Below are 19,270 nucleotides of genomic sequence, written 5' to 3'. Positions count from 1 at the left end.
ATTTTTTTCATTATTATTGTGAAGTCAAGAATATGCTAATATTTGATTTTTGATATTTCCCTTTTTATTCTGGTATGATTTAAATTTTTATTACTTGTTGTGATCTTTAATAATTTTTGGTGTATTTCAGTGGGCGCTGCCAATTTGAAGCAAAATATGTGATGTGCAGTGTGTTAGTGTGGTGCCGAAGTGTGTTGGGCATAGCAAGAGCATAGATAGGTAGACAGAACTTAATTTATCCCCAGAGGGAAATCTGGCTTTTCACAGAGACTCTTTAAATAATTAATAGGTAGATAAATAAATAAATAGGCACACACACACACTAGTCCGAACACACACCAAAATGACTGTAAAGCAAGAAAATTAAAAAGAAAGAAAAGTTCTGACTTGGGTGTCACCATCACAATGAGGCGTTGTACAGGCATATTACCATTGGTATAAAGGAGCTGCAGTAGTGTTTCTTGACACACTTCTGCTGAATAATTTGTTGTCTGAAAGTACTCCGTTTTAGTGTGCCAGAGAGAGGATAGGCAGCATTGTTTATAATGGCATTTAGTTTTGTTTTAATTCTCTCCTTTGATACGACTTCCAGGGGGTCCAGAGTGTGTCCTATAACTGAGCCTGCCCTGTGAATTAGCTTGTTGATTCGGTCAGCCTCTCTTGAAGTGATGTTACCAGCCCAGCACACCACAGCACAGACAATCGCACTGCCATTACAGATTAATAGAAGATGTGAAGGATGTCACTTCCTACATTAAAGCAATGCAGTCTGCCCTTTCTTATATTGTTCTGTGTTCAGAGACAAGTCCAACCTGTCATTAATGTGGACACCTAAGTACTTATAGGAGTGGACCACCTCTATATCCATTCACTGAATAGTGACCGGACATAGAGATTCTTTAGTGTAGCCAACGTCTATAACCAGTTCCTTGGTTTTGCTGATGTTAATATGCAGACAATTCTCTTTGCACCAGGAAACAAAGTTCTCCACTGACTCCTATACTTCGTCTCATTCCCTTTGTTAATACACTCCACAAGTGCAGAATCATCTTTGAATTTTTGCAATTACATAACCGGGTATTATATTTATAGTCTGAGGTGTACAAAGTGAAGAGAAGAGGAGACAGGACTGTTCCTTTTGGTGCTCCAGTGTTGTTCACATCACGTCAGAAACAGTCACAAACTGTGGTCTGCCTGACAGAGAGTCTATTATCCAGAACACCATAGGCTCATCCACCTGCATACTGTATCTCTGAGTTTACCCCTTAACAGGCATGGCTGGATGGTATTGAATGCACTGGAGAAATCAATAAACATAATCCTCACAGCATTGCCAGCTTTATCCAGGCAAGAAGCAGCCTTGTGGAGCAGAGAGATAATTGCATCCTCCACCCCAGTCTTTGTCCAATAGGCAAACTACAGTGGGTCCAGGTGGTCTGCCACAAGAGGACTCATATAGTACAGGACCAGTCTCTCAAAGGTTTTCATGAAGAAATTTCCACTGGTCTGTGGTTATTAGGTGAAGAGGTGCCTTTCATCTTTGAAACAGGAACAATGATGGATGTTTGCCACAGTAGTGGCCCTATCTGAAGCCTTAGCGACAAGCTGAACAGGTGACAGAGGACTCCACAAAGTTGGTCATCACCGACCTTAAGAACATGAGGACTGCTCACTCCTGAAAGAGAAGACTTTAATAGAATCTCTGCATCTCATTACAACAAATGATCTTTGAAGACTCCTGTTTGTCCTGCTGAACATGCTAGTGCCTTGAAGCTGATTACTTTAAGCAAAGCACAACATTCGGTGATGGCTTTGAGGAGAGCTTCAGAGACCAAAAACTCTACCAATCAACAGCATATTGTCTCCTTTATTCACACCCACCTGGCAAGGGCACTTTTGAGTTAAATTCTGTTCTTTTATAGAAATCCCAGAATTGCATTCAGTGTTCAGCCATAAGGCTAACATTTTCTACCATGTGACTGATCTCCTTATGTGTTTAAAACTTTTCTTTTATGCTTCTTTTATGCTTTCATTATCTCCCTACATCATCACCTTAGGTAATCATTTTATACCAAATCCCCTTTACTCACAATGCCCAGAGTGTATTAATCATGCATCCATACATCTTGCTGTGAGATTCGAACCAATGACTCTGTCATCCTGGGCAGGCCATCAGAGTTCTTCATTGTCTGATTTGTAGTGCAGCAGCAATTGTACAACATCTGGATTATTATAAAGGAAGACCGCAGCCAAGGAGGTGGCATATCCCATCTATGACCGAAACAGTATTTGAAAGAAAAAAAGAAACAGTTGGCAAAAGCACACACTCTAAAATGTTGATATACAGCAAAAGTGACAAGCAATGGTGGACAAGCTATTTTCATACATCCATTGTATGTTATAAGCTATCTATCTATCTATCTATCTATCTATCTATCTATCTATCTATCTATCTATCTATCTATCTATCTATCTATCTATCTATCTATCTATCTATCTATCTAAAATCAATAATTTATACATGTGTGAAGTTCCAAGGGATACCAGGACTTCAAAAGAATAGGATGCAAGGCATAAAAATAAAATAAAATAAACAGGTGTGTCATAACCTTTCTTGGGATGTCTGGCTCTATACAGTCCCAACTACCAGAGGTGCTTCTTCTCTGGGCAATGAGGGCAGAGTCAGTCGCCCTCATTGGACATCTTCTCAGAGTGGTGGAGTGAAGAAATAATACCGTTAATGACAACACCCCATCTCATCCCGAATGGTATTGTATAATAGGAGTAATAGAGAGACAAAATAACTTGAGAAGCAAAAGGTCCTGACAGGCTTTATTTCCAACTGAGAAAAGAGCTAATATTTTAGGCCTCATAGATGAATCGGTAGTGTTTGCTTAGCTCATCTGCCCCTGTATGGACAGACATACTGTATATTTATGCCTAATATTAATTAGCTTCTAAATGGCAAATAAAAACACAGCAGAGCTATACAGTGGAAAAAGGAAATCATCTTGAACAGAAAAAAAGCAGAAGTGAAAAAATGGTGGTGGTAGTAGTAGTGGTAGTAGCATTGTCAAAAGTGCAGTTTAAAAAACGATACGTGGCACACAATATTTAAAAAAAAAAATTAATATGCACAGGTAAACAAATGATGAAGAAAAACAAATTGCTATGTAAAAGAAAGTCAAAATAATATTATGACATGTCTAACAGGATCAAAGAAGTTGGTGATCTTAACAATACTCTAAGGCCTGTTTTTATTGAATAAAAATGACCACCATTACAACACTTACTAAGTGAGGCGACCATGCCAGCTGTGCCACATACTCACTCCACGTGATATGAGAAGTGAAGCAATAAATGTTCAGAAGTGTTGTTGTCTGACCATGACTCAGGTACACATGATTTAGACCTTGCTAATCTCTCTGTCACTGTACAATTGTCAGGTACATTTTATACATACCTTCTTTAAAGTAGCCCTCTTCGTTAATTTAAAAAAAAAAGAAAAGATTTATCAAAGTGCCTTTTTCCTTTGAAAATTCAGTTTTCAGCTTTATATGTGTGTTATTGTCTACATTTTGTTTTTATTAAAAAAGAAAAAACACTGTTGCTGTCACTTAGGTATGCTACCCAAGCCCGTAGCTGATGAACTTCGACAAGGACGTACATTAGAAGCTCAGAGCTACTCCAGTGCTACCGTGTACTTCAGGCAGGTCACTCTTGTGCTGTGCAAATGGTGGACCTCATTTTAATTCTTGTGCAGTGGCATGTGCTAGCTGTGTTTCTATTGCTTTAGGTAGATCATCTCTGTTCTGCAAAAATAGTGGCTGCATTGTTACTAGTACTGTGTTGTACACTAATGCCTCCTAGTTGCATTTTTGTGAAACTTATGTTGTTTTTTTTATTGTACAACAAGATAAAATGCCAGATAAAGTCTTCTGGGTATTGTGACGCTTCCAGTTCTGCACTGATTATAAATTAATGTTAGTCACATTTCATTAAGAGTAAACTTTATAAGAAATATTGATGTTTTTCTTCTACCTGCAATATGTTCCTTTTATTGTTTTTCCACTGTACCCCAGTGGTTTCAGGCTCAGATTTGTTTCTGTTTTTTTCTCCAAAGGTTTCTGGCCCTGTCCTTATAATTTCTCAGCACAGTTGGGCTCAGATCAGTATGTGGATGCTATGTTAGCCTGATAATGTCATAATTGTGATAGTTTCACATTCACTGATTGGCTCAACTCCTGTGTCCTCACGTACGATAAGCATTTACTCATGCTGATTTTAAACACTCATTACAGTTATTTTGATTTGTTTTGCTCTGTACTATTCCCATATTTTATGCAATAAGAAGTAGAAATAACAAAGTACTAGACAGAAGATAAAGTTAAAGCATTTATTAATTACTAGCCAACCCGCGGCGTAGCATACGTCGCATAATCAGGCCGATTTTTAAATGATTTTTAAGCACAGAGGAAAAAATAAACATTTGAAAAATCCGTAATTTAATAAACCACCAAGAAAAGTAACATTGCAACAATGCACGCTACGAAGCAACATACAATTGTCCGTGACTGAAAACCGGAGGTGCGCCTTCTCCTTCCAAAGAGAAGGACGGGGTTGAACAGCGCTCGTTCAGTACGCACTGCCCGCTTATGTTCCCGCCCCCACTCCCTACCTGAGTCGCTGCCTGTGTACAGTCCACACGCACCTGTGAGTCACGTTGACTGTTAATTTTCCAAACACCGCCTCAGTCGGTTTCCACATTGATTTTTCATTGTTCTTTGCGGTCCCGGCTGCTTTTGTTTTTTATATATAATCCACCAAGTCACCCGACCATGGGGGGCTTTACAAAGGACAGGGACGTAATCAGTGCGAGCGTATGACCCGCACGTCCTGGGAATTTCTCGTTCATGGGGAACAATTGGAAGCCACGGTCTCCATCACGAATGGGGTTCAACGGCTTACCTGCACCGGGTAGACACAAGTTGATCCTTTCAGTGTAGCGCGCGTGCAGTACCGGACATACAAGTGCATCACAGACCTGTTAATGCTCAATCTCACGTGGCTGAAAGCCACTTGTCCCTCTAAGAATTTGGACGCCGGCTGCTGTTGGGTCATGTAACTATTTAGCAGGCGGGAGTCTCGTTTGTTTTCGGAAATAACCAGCCAAATCGCTCCACCAACTAAAAACTGCCATGCACCACCACCCACAGAATCGAGAAAGAGCTATCAATCTGTCAATCCGGGCCGGGTGAGGTTTCCTGTGTTGAGTCAAATGAAGCTAAAGGCTCCACACCTGGTGGTGCCCTTCCGTCAATTCCTTTAAGTTTCAGCTTTGTAACCATACTCCCCCCTGAACCCAAAGACTTTGGTTACCCGGTTGGCTGCCCGGCGGGTCATGGGAATGACACCGCCGGATCGCCTGTTGCAGGGCCTGCATTGGTGAAGCAGGTGAGACGGTAATGAAACAGAGGCACAGGGCTTATTGGTTTTTAAAGACTGCTTCCTTCATTGGGTTTTAACCAATGCACGGAACGAACCAACACACAATCGTCCGTGCGGCGCTCAGGGTGGAACGGGAGGAGAGGAGAAGGACATCCACTCCGCTCCCTCCGTCATGCTAGTCTGCTGATTTCTCGTTCAGTATACACTGCCTGATCATGTGTCGTCTTTCTACAGTCCAGATGCACCTGTGACTCATGTAGACTTTTCATTGCTCTGTGCGGTTTTGGCTGCCTTTCTATATATAATCCACCGAGACACCCGACCACGGTGGGAGGGGGGTGTGTACAAAGTGCAGGAGTATCTAAGAAGACGCATGTTTGTTGCGGATGCGAATTGCTGTATGTAGCGTGTAAAACAGTTTGCTATAGTGCACGTGGTCGTGCGTTGTAACCGAAAACTCATTTTTTAAAGACTGCTCACTTCATTGTGTTTTAACCTCAGTTGTAAAGGAACGTTTTAAGGATCCCATGGGATACCCCTCGCAAAGTTTTACACGCCGCATATGGCGATTCACCTCCACGAGAAACATGCCTCTATTAACAGTCAACGTGGGTCGAAGCTGCATGTGACCTCTACGACAGACGAATATAAATGATGCCGGTTTTTCTGTGTCGTCGCGTCCGAGTTGGTGGGCGTGGCTCTGTGAGTTGTAGTCGTATCCAATGGTCTTGGAGTTGGTGGGCGTGGCTCCTTCCTGCGTGCGCCATAGGTGTCTCATTTGTCGGCGGCTTAGTGAATCCACGCCCCTTCCGGCCGTGCTTTCCATGGTTGTCTTGCCTTAGTGAATTATATATATAGATGCTCAATATGACTTATAAACTTAAAAAAAAATGCTGCATGTAGACAGCAAAAAATTGGCAAAACCAACAACTTGCACAACATAAAACTGAACAAAAAGTATTAAAAAAAACGTTAAAAGAAAAGTTACCATTTAGGGCCTCCTCCTTATATTCTATATGGATAAATGTGCATATACCTGTTCCTTCCCTTTCTTGAAATTAATATAGATATATAGTCATCGCACAAATTATTTAAAAAAAATTCAAAAATTACAAAAACTTTGGACTGCCTATCTAGAGGCTTTTTCAAGGATAAACAGGCTAGCGCAAAGACCTCCATGTTAAGTTCCCCCTGTAACTTTCAAAGCCCCTACCATTAAATGATGAAGCATGATGCTTGTTGCATAGCAACAGACAGAGACAGAGTGGACCGGGGCAAAGTACAAGCAAAAAGAGGAGCTAAAGGCAGAGGCCAAATTGACTCCTGGCAGCCAGTGCATGAATGAAATACAGTTGGGAGCACAATCTGGATCAAACAGCGATTAATACATCACAAGACTAACTGTGTCTGACCAGTATTCCCAAAATGATACCATTGAAACAACAGCAGGAAGTTGACTATATGTGTTGTAATACACATGATGGTGACATGAAGGTACCATTGCAACAGGGTCGTGGTTGTTCAAAAAGTACTGAGTAGGTGAGGTGTGTCCCATCTCACCATATTTCTGTCACATTATGATCAATATTAGTGAAACAGAATAACTTGTGTTCAGTGCTTTTACTTTTTTTTGTTTTTATTTTGATATTTTTTTCTGGGACTGCTTTAATCTTCTTTATGATTTAAAATTTCCTACTCCACCAATGTAGTGAAAAGTCAAGCAAAATTACACCTTTTATTAAAAGGTAATGTTGATTACATCTTGCCTGAAGAAGGGGCCTGAGTTGCCTCGAAAGCTTGCATATTGTAATCTTTTTAGTTAGCCAATAAAAGGTGTCATTTTGCTTGACTTCTCACTACACTCATAATGGCTAACACAGTACAACACCCTAGTACTACTCCACCAATGGAACCATCTTTGCCATTTACGTTATTGTAAACGTCAGTGGATGATGTCAGAGAACTGAGACTGGTCCTTAACCTCATCTACAGTATTGGTCTTACCTTTCAGTATAGCTTTATATTACACAGAAAAACAAGGCCACGGCCCCATGTTGCAGGAAAAACAATGTGGTGTAGGCTCAAGTATAAGTGTTACATTCATTTTTAAATAGTTACATTTTATACCGTTTACATTTACCATTTCACTTTCAGCTCCCATCTCCTTTCTAATGTCACTTTTCTTTATTATCGAACTCGTAGCTGGTCACCTACACATTATTTTCTTGTTCTTGGTTGTGATCGTTTGTATGCACAGGTATATTTGTTGAGCTAGGCATTCTCTTTGCTTGGGTCATGTGGGTACATTCTGACTAAAAAGTTGTGTAGAATTTTGTCACATCTTTCCTTAAAGTGTGTGTGTGTGTGTGTGTTTGTATACAACATGCACTTTTTTAAGACTGCTAAAATTCCAATATAATAGCAGACTCGCCTTAAGAAAAGATTGAAAAATTATCTTCCTAAAATATTTCTTGCATAATTTCTTGAATGAATTATTACAGAACACTTTTAATTAATAAAAAAAAATAAACACAATTTAATTAATATATTACAGAACACTTTAGTCAAATAATTTAAAATTTGAAATTGTTTGTGTGCATATGGAGACAAAAAATATTAAAAGCATATTTTGTTGCCCCCAATCTAAGACCTTATTTATTAAATTTACCCACTCATCTCTATAGAGGTTAATGAGTTTACCTAAGTGCATGGGAATATTAGCCTACAAAAGAATATAGTTGTAAGAAGTGTTGCATAAAAAAATCCACTTTTCATAGATACTTAATATTGAAAAAAAATCCTCTATAATGGATGTTTGAGTAATATTTGTTTGCATATAAATTTTGGGAATTACAGATGAAATGTGCAATGTCAGCATTTTTGTCATTTGTATTTTTTGTATTTCTTAAATATTCTGAATAATAAGATTAATGCATTCATGGAAATAAATAAAGGGTAAAATTTAATTTATACAGTGTACTACCCTAAAACGAATAGAACAAAACAATACATTTATAACAATATGTTGTGCAAAATCTTTATTATTTGATAAAGAAGACAATCGGTGTACCCAAACCATTCAGGACGTCTCTAGCTTTGGGGTGACGACAACTATTGAACCCGCCAGTCTGTGCCTTAATGCTTTAGTACCGTCTGCAAGAACACACAATTGAGAGCAGCTGTGTAGAAAGTCATGTAATGTTCTCCGAGCTTGCATATAGAAGCACCAGGAATATCTCGGCAACTGGTGGTAATTCTGATTGTAGATGTCGGAAGTCTTTCTGTCGCGTGTGGTGGCATTACCAAAGCATGTGACGATTCTCTCAGTCAAAATGTTAAAATTAATTCCATAATTTTTCTGGTGACTTGGAAATTTAAAGCACTTTTTTACCTTTTTTTTTACCGTGATTCTATTTGTATCTGGTATCTAGAAGCTATGTTTGCTTGCCTAGAGTATTAATGGAGATTTTGTACATTTCTGTATAAGTGGAATGAAATACAGCAATCTGGATGTTAAGGTTGAGGTGGGCCTTGTTGTTAATCGAAGGATTTAATTTAGATATGACCTGATTTCTTTGTAGGCCCACAGCTCTCCACCCAACAGTTAATACAGCACACTCCTGGAGAATGGGGAACGCATCTTTAAATATTTTGGCAAAGTCCATTTTAGATGATTTGCTCCATTGATTGAAGTCCGGTTATATACTTGTAAAAATGGAATAGTTAAAATTAAGTATATTTGTAAAGTACAGAAGCATGCTAGTGGGCTCCTACGTGAGAAGCCAAATCCGTCAGGGATTCATTAGAACTGGAAAGCAATACACTTTGAATCCTTTAATCCCTTTAGTCTTTGTTTTCATTTGTAATGCAAGGGCACACTATTTACTGATAAATATTTTTGTAGTGTACTTATAATGTTTACTCAGTGTAAAAGAACTGGAACCAATAAATGATGAAAATGGTATGTGCTAATGGCATATGCTTATGTATGCAGATTTTTTAATTAATCGGTTTTCTATTGCAGACTCATTTTATTTATGTATCTATTTATTTTTTTCTTTAGTGATATTGTGGGTTTTACTCAGCTCTCCAGCGCTAGCACTCCACATGAAGTGGTTGATTTTCTAAACAAACTCTACACTACTTTTGATGATATCATTGATAATTATGATGTTTACAAAGTTGAAACAATAGGAGATGCATGTAAGTACTGTACTGGTTTCCACCAGGGCCTCTTTTAACTGCTACAGCAGTTGTTACCTTTTTGTCTTTTTTAAGGGAAAGTGGCATTTCACCCTAGTTGCATGTGGGCCTATAGGCTTAGCTGCCCAAAGTTGCTTTTAATTACAGCATTGTCATGAGTAATGTCAGCTTGTTTTTAAATGGTTTTCTTTTAAAGTCTGGAATGTCAAGGAGTAGCGAAAGATTAAAATTGTTAGTGAATTTTTACCACGGTCATTTAAAGATATCCATCCATCTTTCTTTTTTCCCCAGTCTGCTTATCCATGGCAGGGTCATGGTGTGGCTAGGGCCAATCCCAGCAGTCATCAAGCACAAGTCAAGAACACAACAGCCCGATAGAGGCCCAGTCCATCACAGTTACAAAATATTTTAAATAAAGGAAGGAATTTATGAAGCACAAGATTAGTGAGAATCGTATTCATTTCTTTTCGCTTTATGAACTGTAGGCCCAATTAATAGAGTTTTTATAGTTATATTTGTGAGTCATCTTTGTGATGATATCTTTAAGTCTGGTTTGTTTTTTTTATTGCATCCCTAATGTAAGTATTTTGCGTACTTATAAATGATTTGTCACTCCGAGCATTCCTTATTTAAAACTACATGTGAGCATGAGTGTGCTGTACAGTGGATTGGCATCTCATCCAGCGTTTTCCTGCCCAGGGCCATTTAAGATCTAGCGAATAAGGAGAAGAAAAGAAAGCTAAGATTCTGTATAGGCTGTTTCCCACCATCTTTGAATTAAAAACAAATATAATATATTGGATATAAACGAGAAAGAAAAAGGATTTAATAAATTTCTGAAAGGATACATTTGATCATGCTAATTTTAAACATTAAATTAAACAGGATAAAGTGACACCATACAAATGTAATAAAATATGACCAAAATGCATTCTTATTCGAATCTGAGTATAAGTGACCCTGCACTCTGACCTCCAAAGGTCATTTGAAAAACCAATTTCCCTTCAGGGATTAAAAATGTATATTAAGCTGAATCACTACTGTTGAAGTATCTCCTATTTCTTTTGTGATCATTGTTTCATGTTTTACTCAGATATGGTTGTATCTGGTGTCCCAAAAGTAAATGGAATTAACCATGCAGGGGAAATCGCCTCCATGGCCCTGGGCTTGGTCAACGTTTGTGAAACCTTCAAAATCCCCCACAAGCCTAACACACAGCTGAAGATACGTGCTGGAATTCATTCAGGTACTTCATGGTTATTCTGTCATTTTAAGAAAGTACAACAATGTGGTGGTTATTTGTTTGTTTTTTTGTACTTTGAAAAGACAGAGTAAATGTGTTTGGAAATAATTCTAATTAGTCAAAAGACTGTGCAAATCAAAATGTAATAACATTCATTAAACTATTAAGATTTTTAATCTTTGTGAAGTTGGATAATCAAGAAGAATGCGCTGTGTCCTACTACCGCATTTATGAACAAGTTAGAAAACGTGTGCATGGCATAACATTTAGGTGTGTTCACAGGGGTTAGCGGGTTTGAAGGTTGGAACATTTTTAAATTTTCAGTTCATCAAAGAGCTTGTTATCTCAATTTTCTTATTACATATTTTAAAGTCATATTCAAAAATACCATGATAAAGTAATTACATATGTGTTAGTCGTGTACAAAAATTAAGTGTTTTAATTCCATCTTACAATATCTTGGGGTTGAAATTGTTTTCATAAACCACAGATTCCACCGCATGCGATGAAAAGATTCATGTGGTATTGTTAGTTGTTGGATGTAGAGGGTCTGGTTAGTTGTGGTTCAAATTTCTTAAACATAAAATTTTTCAAAAAGTACTTGATGGAAAGTTTAAAAAAAAAAAATGAACGTTTGAAGCTTAAATTGTCATCTGCTTCTGGACATGAGAGAGAGTGGATCATTGTAGCCTTTTGCCAATAAAATACAGTACATTGCCAGAGAAATATCGATTCATTATAATTTTTAGTAGTAGGGTGTTGTATCGTGTTAGCCATTACATCTTGCCTAAGGAAGGGGCTTCAGTTGCCTCGAAACCTTGCATATTGCAATCTTTTTAGTTAGCCAATAAAAGGTGTCATTTTGCTTGACTTCTCATTGTAATCTTTAGATAATGCAGCCGTGAGGTTGGTTTCAGTGTAACAAAAATACTGAGTATACATTTAGTCACTGCAGCATAAAGTGTCACTGAGGCATCTTTCATAGATTCCTATATAAATGAGGTTTCTTTTATTTTGTACTTTTGCTGGCATTATGTTACTTACACACTTCGATTACAAGGAGGAGGAGAAGTGAGCTGCTGTGACTGAGGTGCATCCAAGATGCCGTATACCTGCAGAAACGAGTGTGGGATGGGGCAGCGGCAGAAGCCAGACTGTTAGCAAGTAGTGAATCCTATCACTGCATTCTGGTAGAGCAAGGAACAGTATTTACCTTATACTGTGATGAGTAAATAAATATTACCATTACCACAGCGTTGAATAAATAAAGAATATCACTATTAGTGAACTAAATAAATAAATACACATGTAACATTGTACCTTTCTTGTATGGTAATACTTGGTCATCCAACTGTGATAACATTTGACCCTGCCCCATCCAGTGTCCTGCAGCAAGGTACATGTGCTTCAGCACACACGACTTGTTACACTGGATTGTCATCAGAAGCTTCTGTTCAAATTGAATGACTGGAAAAAAATACGTACTGTATATAAAAAATGTACAAGTTGAAGTAACCATTCAAAGTAAAACTGAAACAGTAAATTAATTCATTGTTGTAGTCATGCAGAATGTTTCTCTGTTTTAAGTTAGAATTTTCTTCATCTTCCGTACTTTTTCCCATTTGTATAAGGGGTGGCTGTTATTTATTCATTTATTTATTTTGAATAGACTTCTCCAATAGGAATAAACGGTTGGATGACTTTCCTGATGTCAGCTCTCCCCATTTATCCGGGCTTGGGACTGACTCCAAAATGAAGGCTAGGTTTTATGTTTTATGATGGAATAATTTCTCAAATTTTACCAATACATTTCAAGAAGAAATTTAGAAAGTGTGTTGTGCATAATCTATATATTCAATATATAAATGGAAACTGAACTGTCCTAACAAATATTTTTGAAGAATAAGTGTGCCAAAATGTAACATATTAGGCCCACTGGGAGCTGAGTTGTTTGCGGACAAAAAGGCAGACAGAAAGACATGGCTATCACAGTAGGTACTCTTCACATTATATGTATACACACCTGAAAATGGTGGGGCAACTTAGGTAAAAATAGTTTTTTTTTCCTATTTGTTCTTATGGTAGTAGAACGATTCTTAATGTATTAATATGCCACCAACACGACTTGGATAGAGGAGAAATAACTGAGCAGTATTTTTAAATAATATACACAATGTAGAGCTGTAATGTAACAAATTGACGAGAAAGTGGAATTTATGCTCTTATGTGATAACCCACCTCATTCCATGCTTTAATTGCTGCTTTTGGACTTTCAACAGGTCCTGTAGTCTCTGGTGTAGTTGGAACAAAAATGCCTCGATACTGTTTATTTGGTGATACCGTCAACACAGCTTCAAGAATGGAAACTCTGAGTGAAGGTGCAAAAAACATGTCTTTATTATTTAAGGAAACTCCTGATTACTGAATGGGAACAAGGCAGGTGTTGCATGTATTTCTCATCCATGAAATATAAGGCTGTTCCTTTGAGTGTAACAGGATCACAACAGACCTCGGGGAACAATGCAATACATAAGTGTTTCTATTCAGAGGGAAGAAATATAGGGCCACACTAACCCCATAGTCATGTGTCCTGTAAATAATTTGGTATTAGACATATTTAAATGAAGGACCTGTCTATGTGTGTGTGTGTGTGTGTATGGAGCAGTCTACTCTGCTCACGCTCAACCACTGCCACAGGAGTTGGTATGAATTCTACAGAAGATGTAGAAGCTTATACAAGTGTGACCTGCACTTGGTGAGGTGGCGCTTGCATGCACCTCACTCATTCAACCCAAGCAGACAAACTCCACTTTCTGGTACATGCATGTTGTATGTTAACACAACAACTGCCAGATGTTTGCCTGAGACAGGTTACAGCCTGTCCTGCTCTATTGGTGCCACAGCTGCACTCGACTACATGTCCATCTCGGACAAGATACAATCTGTCCCGGTCCACTTACCTGATGTCTCTCCAAGTTCACAAATCTAGTAAAACTGCTAGGGAGTCTTTGGGTTGTTTTTTGTCCCAAAGACCACACACAGCTAGAGAATGTATATTTGCAACTCCAGGGTCCTGGTTTCCAGTCACATTTTATATGAAAGTTTGCAAGATTTCTCTTTGTCTACATGGAATTTCTCCAGGTATACACTTTTCCTCCCACATCCCAAAGACATGCATAAAAGATTAACGGAAAGTTCTGAATTGGCACCATGCGGGTATATAGGTGATATAAATAAAGACTGACAAGCCTTTTGGTGTTAACTCCCACCTTTTAATGGACGCAGCTTACTTCTATCCTCAAAGTACCATCCAAGGTCAAATATAATTATCAGAAACAACAAATATGCTGAAATACACAAGGTCACATAGGGGATGTTTCAGACAGGCCTCCCTGGTACAAATGTGGTTGTTTATTCTGGAGCAATTTTAGTCATGCTGCAAAAACATGCCCCCAAATCTAGTAAAAGGCAGAGAGATATTTCATATGTGTTTGTATTTTTTTGTTTTTTAATTCTAGGCCAACTTAATGATTTTTTTCATTCTGCAAGCTAATAATCACATACTAGACAATGAAATCTTTATTTAAAAAAAAAAATGCTTGGTGAAAGGTAAGCAGCATTGAGATATCAAGGTTTGTGTGCCTGCCTCCGCATTACTTCATTGCATATCAGCAGGCTTTGTCTGTGTTGCTGAAAATAATGACCTTGCTGGGAAGGCACACTTTGTGGGGTGGGAGTGAAGATCAGAGGGTTTTGTGTGAAAAATGAATGCTAAAGCAGGTTAGCAACAGCATGAAGGAATTTGCTCATTAGCATTCCTAAAATATCCCTGAGACAAACTTGATAAACCTTTATTTGTTCAGTAAACCTGGCATGAAGGGTAAATTATGCATTGAAAATCCTTTTTTTCTCTTAAAAATCAACACGATATGGTTTTAATAGCATGTGTGTTTTCTTTCAAACTCTTTTGCAGCTTTAAAAATACAGTGCAGTTGCAACACTGCTGAACTTCTGACTAAACTAGGCGGTTACTCCTTATCCTGCCGTGGGACTGTCAATGTCAAGGTGAGCTGCTTCATGTTTGATTTTGTACTGTGCCAGAACATCTTGGCTTGTAGGGAGACAGCATGTGATTCTTATTCATTTATTAATTTTACCACTCAACAGTGTAAGCAGATTCCTACATGAATGTTTCACTTTATGTCTAAAGTCTTCTTAACTAACATTAAATATGATAGTTCAGTAGACTTATAACAACAACTGTGGACCATTACAAGCCCATCTAGCTCAGTCAGTAGAGTGTAAGACTCTTAATCTCTGGTTTATGGCTTCATGCCCCACTTTGGGCAATTGCATTGCTTTCTGCAATTCCCTATGGATTAATAAAGTCTCTGTCAATCATTACATCAACCAGATATGGGAAGTCATGGTGGATATTATGCTCAGCAAGGAAGCACATAGCAAAAAGGGATACTCATCCTATTATAGCCTAGACCAGAACCCGCTCTAGGTGGTCATTGCTTCAGGGAGTGCACATGAACTCTTAAAAATAAAGATGCCAGAGTGGTTCTTCAGAGTGATGCCATAGGGGAACCATTTTTGGGTTCCCCCACAAGAAGGTTCCAGAAAGAACCATGTATTTATTTTGATCGGTACCAGGCTCCTTACAGTAAACAACCATGAATAGATGGTTTTAAAAGAACTCTTGTCGCATACAATAACACAGGCTCAGTTCAGGTTTTCTAATTCTGTCAGGTTGTCTACCATATATTAAAGATTGCAACTTTCTACATATTAGGAAGTTTTTCAAAGCACAAAGAAACAACTTCATATGCAGAAAACCCATTCCAGAATGAAATTGTGCTTTGTTAAGCAATAGTTCTATGAGTAACCACACAACCCAGTAAAGAACCATGGAATGAGTTTAGTGTGTATGGTCATAAGGTGCTAGTCCTCCTGCCAGCACATATGTTTGGACCTGTCAAAGAAAACCCGAATTCTCTGAGAAAATTCATACCAACTCAACAAAAAACATGAAACTGAACCTGAGGCCAAAGTGCTTTGGAGCAAAAAAAAAAGTATCCCCTATATGATATACTTCTTAATTAAATTTAATTTCCTACTTCCCTTGTGTGGCATATTGCTCTCTCTAGGAGTCTGGGGTGTAGATAAAGCTGGAGCACTGTAGCAGTCAGTTCTGGATAAAGTCGGTCCATATTCCCAGCTGCAAGTGAATTGGGGCTACAAGCTATGCCTCCTTCCGGGACAGGTAATTGCCAGGATAAGGAAACAAGAGTTAGGGTGCGGGACATATGTGGGTCTACTGACAAAGAATCTGGGTATGGGAATAAAAGTATCTAATGTTTTAGGATAGGGTATCCCCATAACCCTTCTATGGTATAACAACCATCATCATGCCCTCTTTTTATATATTATGCCTAAAACCACAAAAAGGGAACAATGTCTTAAGAAATATCCACACTCTGAGCACACTGGGTCTTAGATGGCCTGCCCTTTGTTGGTAGAAGCCTTTGGTCAAGGCAGAGCTGAATATTTGGGGAAACTCACTCATTCTTCACAATCCAATAAATTGAAACCATTTGTCTAGCCCTTCAGAGTTAAAGATAGGTGATGATTGATCATTCTTTCACAGGCAAGCCAATTTCTTCTATGCACCCAAATTTGTTCACACATAACATGTAGCTCAATCAAATACCAGAAGTTTTGTTTCTTGCACTAATTACATTTTTGTTCTCATGTCACAAGCATTCAAGCTATGCTTTTCCTCTGTGCCATTGTTTGTATTCTACACTTTTTTTCTTTGGAAAAGCGACTTTGTATATGGAAAATCTTTCATTGGCCTATCTGCACACATTTGAAAGCAGCATCTGGTATGCTGTTTTTCAGGAATGCATATCGTATAGTTTCATACTGGTTTCATTGTTAGTTTGTTTAGATCATTTAACCACCATTTTGATTTTTTATAGGGCTGATTACTTTGTATATATGTTTTGTGTGGGTGCTGCCATTTTTTTTGTTTCAGGTCATTGAAATAGTGTGTGTTGCTAGGCATGTGACATATGTACTTCAATCATCATGGTCAGGCCATCAATGTGGCCACAAACATTATGCACTGCTTGAATTTTAGGAAAGAGAAGACTTTGCGAGAGACGTGAGCTGTAAATACATTAAGGTTTAGATTCTGGTTTTGATTTTTGCTTTTCAAATTGAACTTTACCTATGTGAACTTTGGTGAACAATCTCTTTGTTTAGTGCACTGATTTCTATTACATCTTGACTACGCTCCTAAAAAGCCCCTAAGTATTTGTTATTTCTCTGCCAATCTCTGTAAAAACCTGTTGTAGAGGATGCGCATGGAAGGTTCTCATTGGTCGTGCCAGCTCTATTTTATCAGAATTAGACCGTATTTTCTTAACAATTTCTGTTGCCTAACTATTACAGACCTTACTTTGAAGTGTTCATTTTAGCTGCCAGCTCTCTCATTTGCTGCATATGTAATCTGCCGTAGTATCCGAGCCAGCAGATCTGCCCCACTACATTATTCAATGTGTTTCCCATCTATTGAGAGACGCATTCTGAACATCTTTATTAGTGAATTACATCTTCACTTGTGTTTACCCAGCATCTTCTTTGGCAAATAAACTTAATTAACAGCCATCTACAGAGAGTTCAAAGATTTCAGATCATATTGTTGGATGAAGAGTATCTCTCTTTGACGGTTCTCACTGAAACTGTGGCAGTGTTCCCAGCCCCATGGGACAACAGCCAAAAGCCTAAGGGTCATCCGTGAGGCCTACAGCTGCTTTGCACTTTAAAAACACAAGGGGTTCAGCTGCTTGCACATTAGACGTTCACAATTTAATTGATGCTGCTGGCAAGGCTTGCAACGACACATGGGGCACTGCTTTCTATTTGATTGCTGACTTCAATTGAGCATTAATTTAAGGTCTTTTAATGAAGCCTTTGATTTATAATGCAGTATCGTCTGAGAGTACCAGATTGCGTTAGTGCTCAGTGTGTCACTGCAATTCTAATCAAGTTTTTCTTTTATTTTTTTTTATGTTGAAAGGGTAAAGGGGAAATGATCACGTGGTGGCTGGAAGGCAAGATTCAGTCTGACGAAAGGATGAAAAATTGCCCACCACCTGAATACTGCTAATTTTGGAGTCTGTGTGATTTCCTTTCTGGATCAAGTCAAAATGAATGGAGCTATACAGTAGATTAGGGTGTAAGTGTAAAAGACTACAGCTTTTTAGATATAACCTTTGGACTGTGCTTTGAGACAGTCTGTCTGTTTTAGTGATCAAGTGGAAGCTGTAATACTGTGAATGGGTTCAGTCCTGACACTCTAAGCAGATATTCTCTCAGCACCAACACACTGCAAAGTAATAATAGAAATGCATTTACTCTATATGTTAATCATATTAGTGGTATCGTTATAACAAATGTACTGAGAATATATACTTAACCTACTGTGTGGAAAGTCACCTTTGATTCTACATTCATGTTTTTTATTTTATTTCCCAGCATGTAAAGTCAAACGAGATACTCTAAAGATAATGACATCCTATCATTAAAGTGATTTAATTTCTGTCTCATTGTTCATTTTTCAGTTGCAAGGGGATTTGTCTCTGTTTTGCTTCTTGGTTTCATTTTCAGGGGCCTGCATACAACAAGCGAAAGAAAACAAGTAATTTTATATTGAGCCATTGTATAAGAAAAGCAATCCTGAGACGCTTTATAAGGACAGGACTGTGGTATGTGGGATACGCCCACGGACGCACATCACTGCGGCTACAATTGTGTGGCAGTCGCCTCAGGTCACTGGGTGTATTTACACAAGCTCTTGAACGTCACTCTGTGCTCAGCCACTGAGTCTTTCAGGTCTTTGTTCCACCGCTTACTCTCACTATTCCACTGCTTTATGATCCCTGCTGAGTTGCTTATTTGGATTTTGTTCTTTATGTCTGTATTTTTAATGCTTGCTCCTTGTGTTTGTTCGTTTTTACCTGTGGTTTCGTGAAAAACAATGTTTGCTTAGGCCGCAGCATGCTTTAATATATACGTTTAGTTTTGACTCTCGACTTAACGACTAATGTAATGCAACAATCTCTTAAATTTGAGAAGTCTTTTAGTTTTGATAGGATTCATGTATCCTTAAAATAATTCTGGACTGGTTCAGTGGGTTGCAGCTTGTCATGTTCTTAGCGGCTTTCCTGTATGCAGCAAGTTAAAAAAAAAAAACTAAAAGAGAATTCATTTGTTTGTCTTTCAATGTCAGGAGTTAAATACAAAAGAAAGTCCCACTCCACTCATCCATGTATTTTCTGAATCTGTGTGTTCCAACACAGGGCT

At 38.2% G+C, this 19,270-nt stretch overlaps 1 protein-coding gene across 1 annotated transcript in view; it reads left to right on the top strand.

Annotated features, from left to right (window-relative positions):
* The window catches only part of LOC120514322 (atrial natriuretic peptide receptor 2-like), an 81,034-nt gene extending 62,609 nt beyond the window's left edge, over positions 1 to 18,425 (top strand). Inside the window, exons 18-23 of the mRNA XM_039734646.1 lie at positions 3,622 to 3,709; positions 9,512 to 9,651; positions 10,745 to 10,897; positions 13,174 to 13,272; positions 14,868 to 14,959; positions 17,985 to 18,425. Of these exons, the coding sequence (XP_039590580.1) occupies positions 3,622 to 3,709; positions 9,512 to 9,651; positions 10,745 to 10,897; positions 13,174 to 13,272; positions 14,868 to 14,959; positions 17,985 to 18,074 (662 nt within the window). The 3' untranslated portion in view covers positions 18,075 to 18,425. The remainder of the gene's footprint in view (positions 1 to 3,621; positions 3,710 to 9,511; positions 9,652 to 10,744; positions 10,898 to 13,173; positions 13,273 to 14,867; positions 14,960 to 17,984) is intronic.
* The last annotated feature ends 845 nt before the right edge of the window (positions 18,426 to 19,270 follow it).

Source organism: Polypterus senegalus, chromosome 14 (assembly GCF_016835505.1).
Source record: "Polypterus senegalus isolate Bchr_013 chromosome 14, ASM1683550v1, whole genome shotgun sequence".
NCBI lineage: Eukaryota > Metazoa > Chordata > Cladistia > Polypteriformes > Polypteridae > Polypterus > Polypterus senegalus.
Note: the sequence above shows the minus strand (reverse complement) of the source record. Positions and strands in the feature narration are given on the sequence as shown.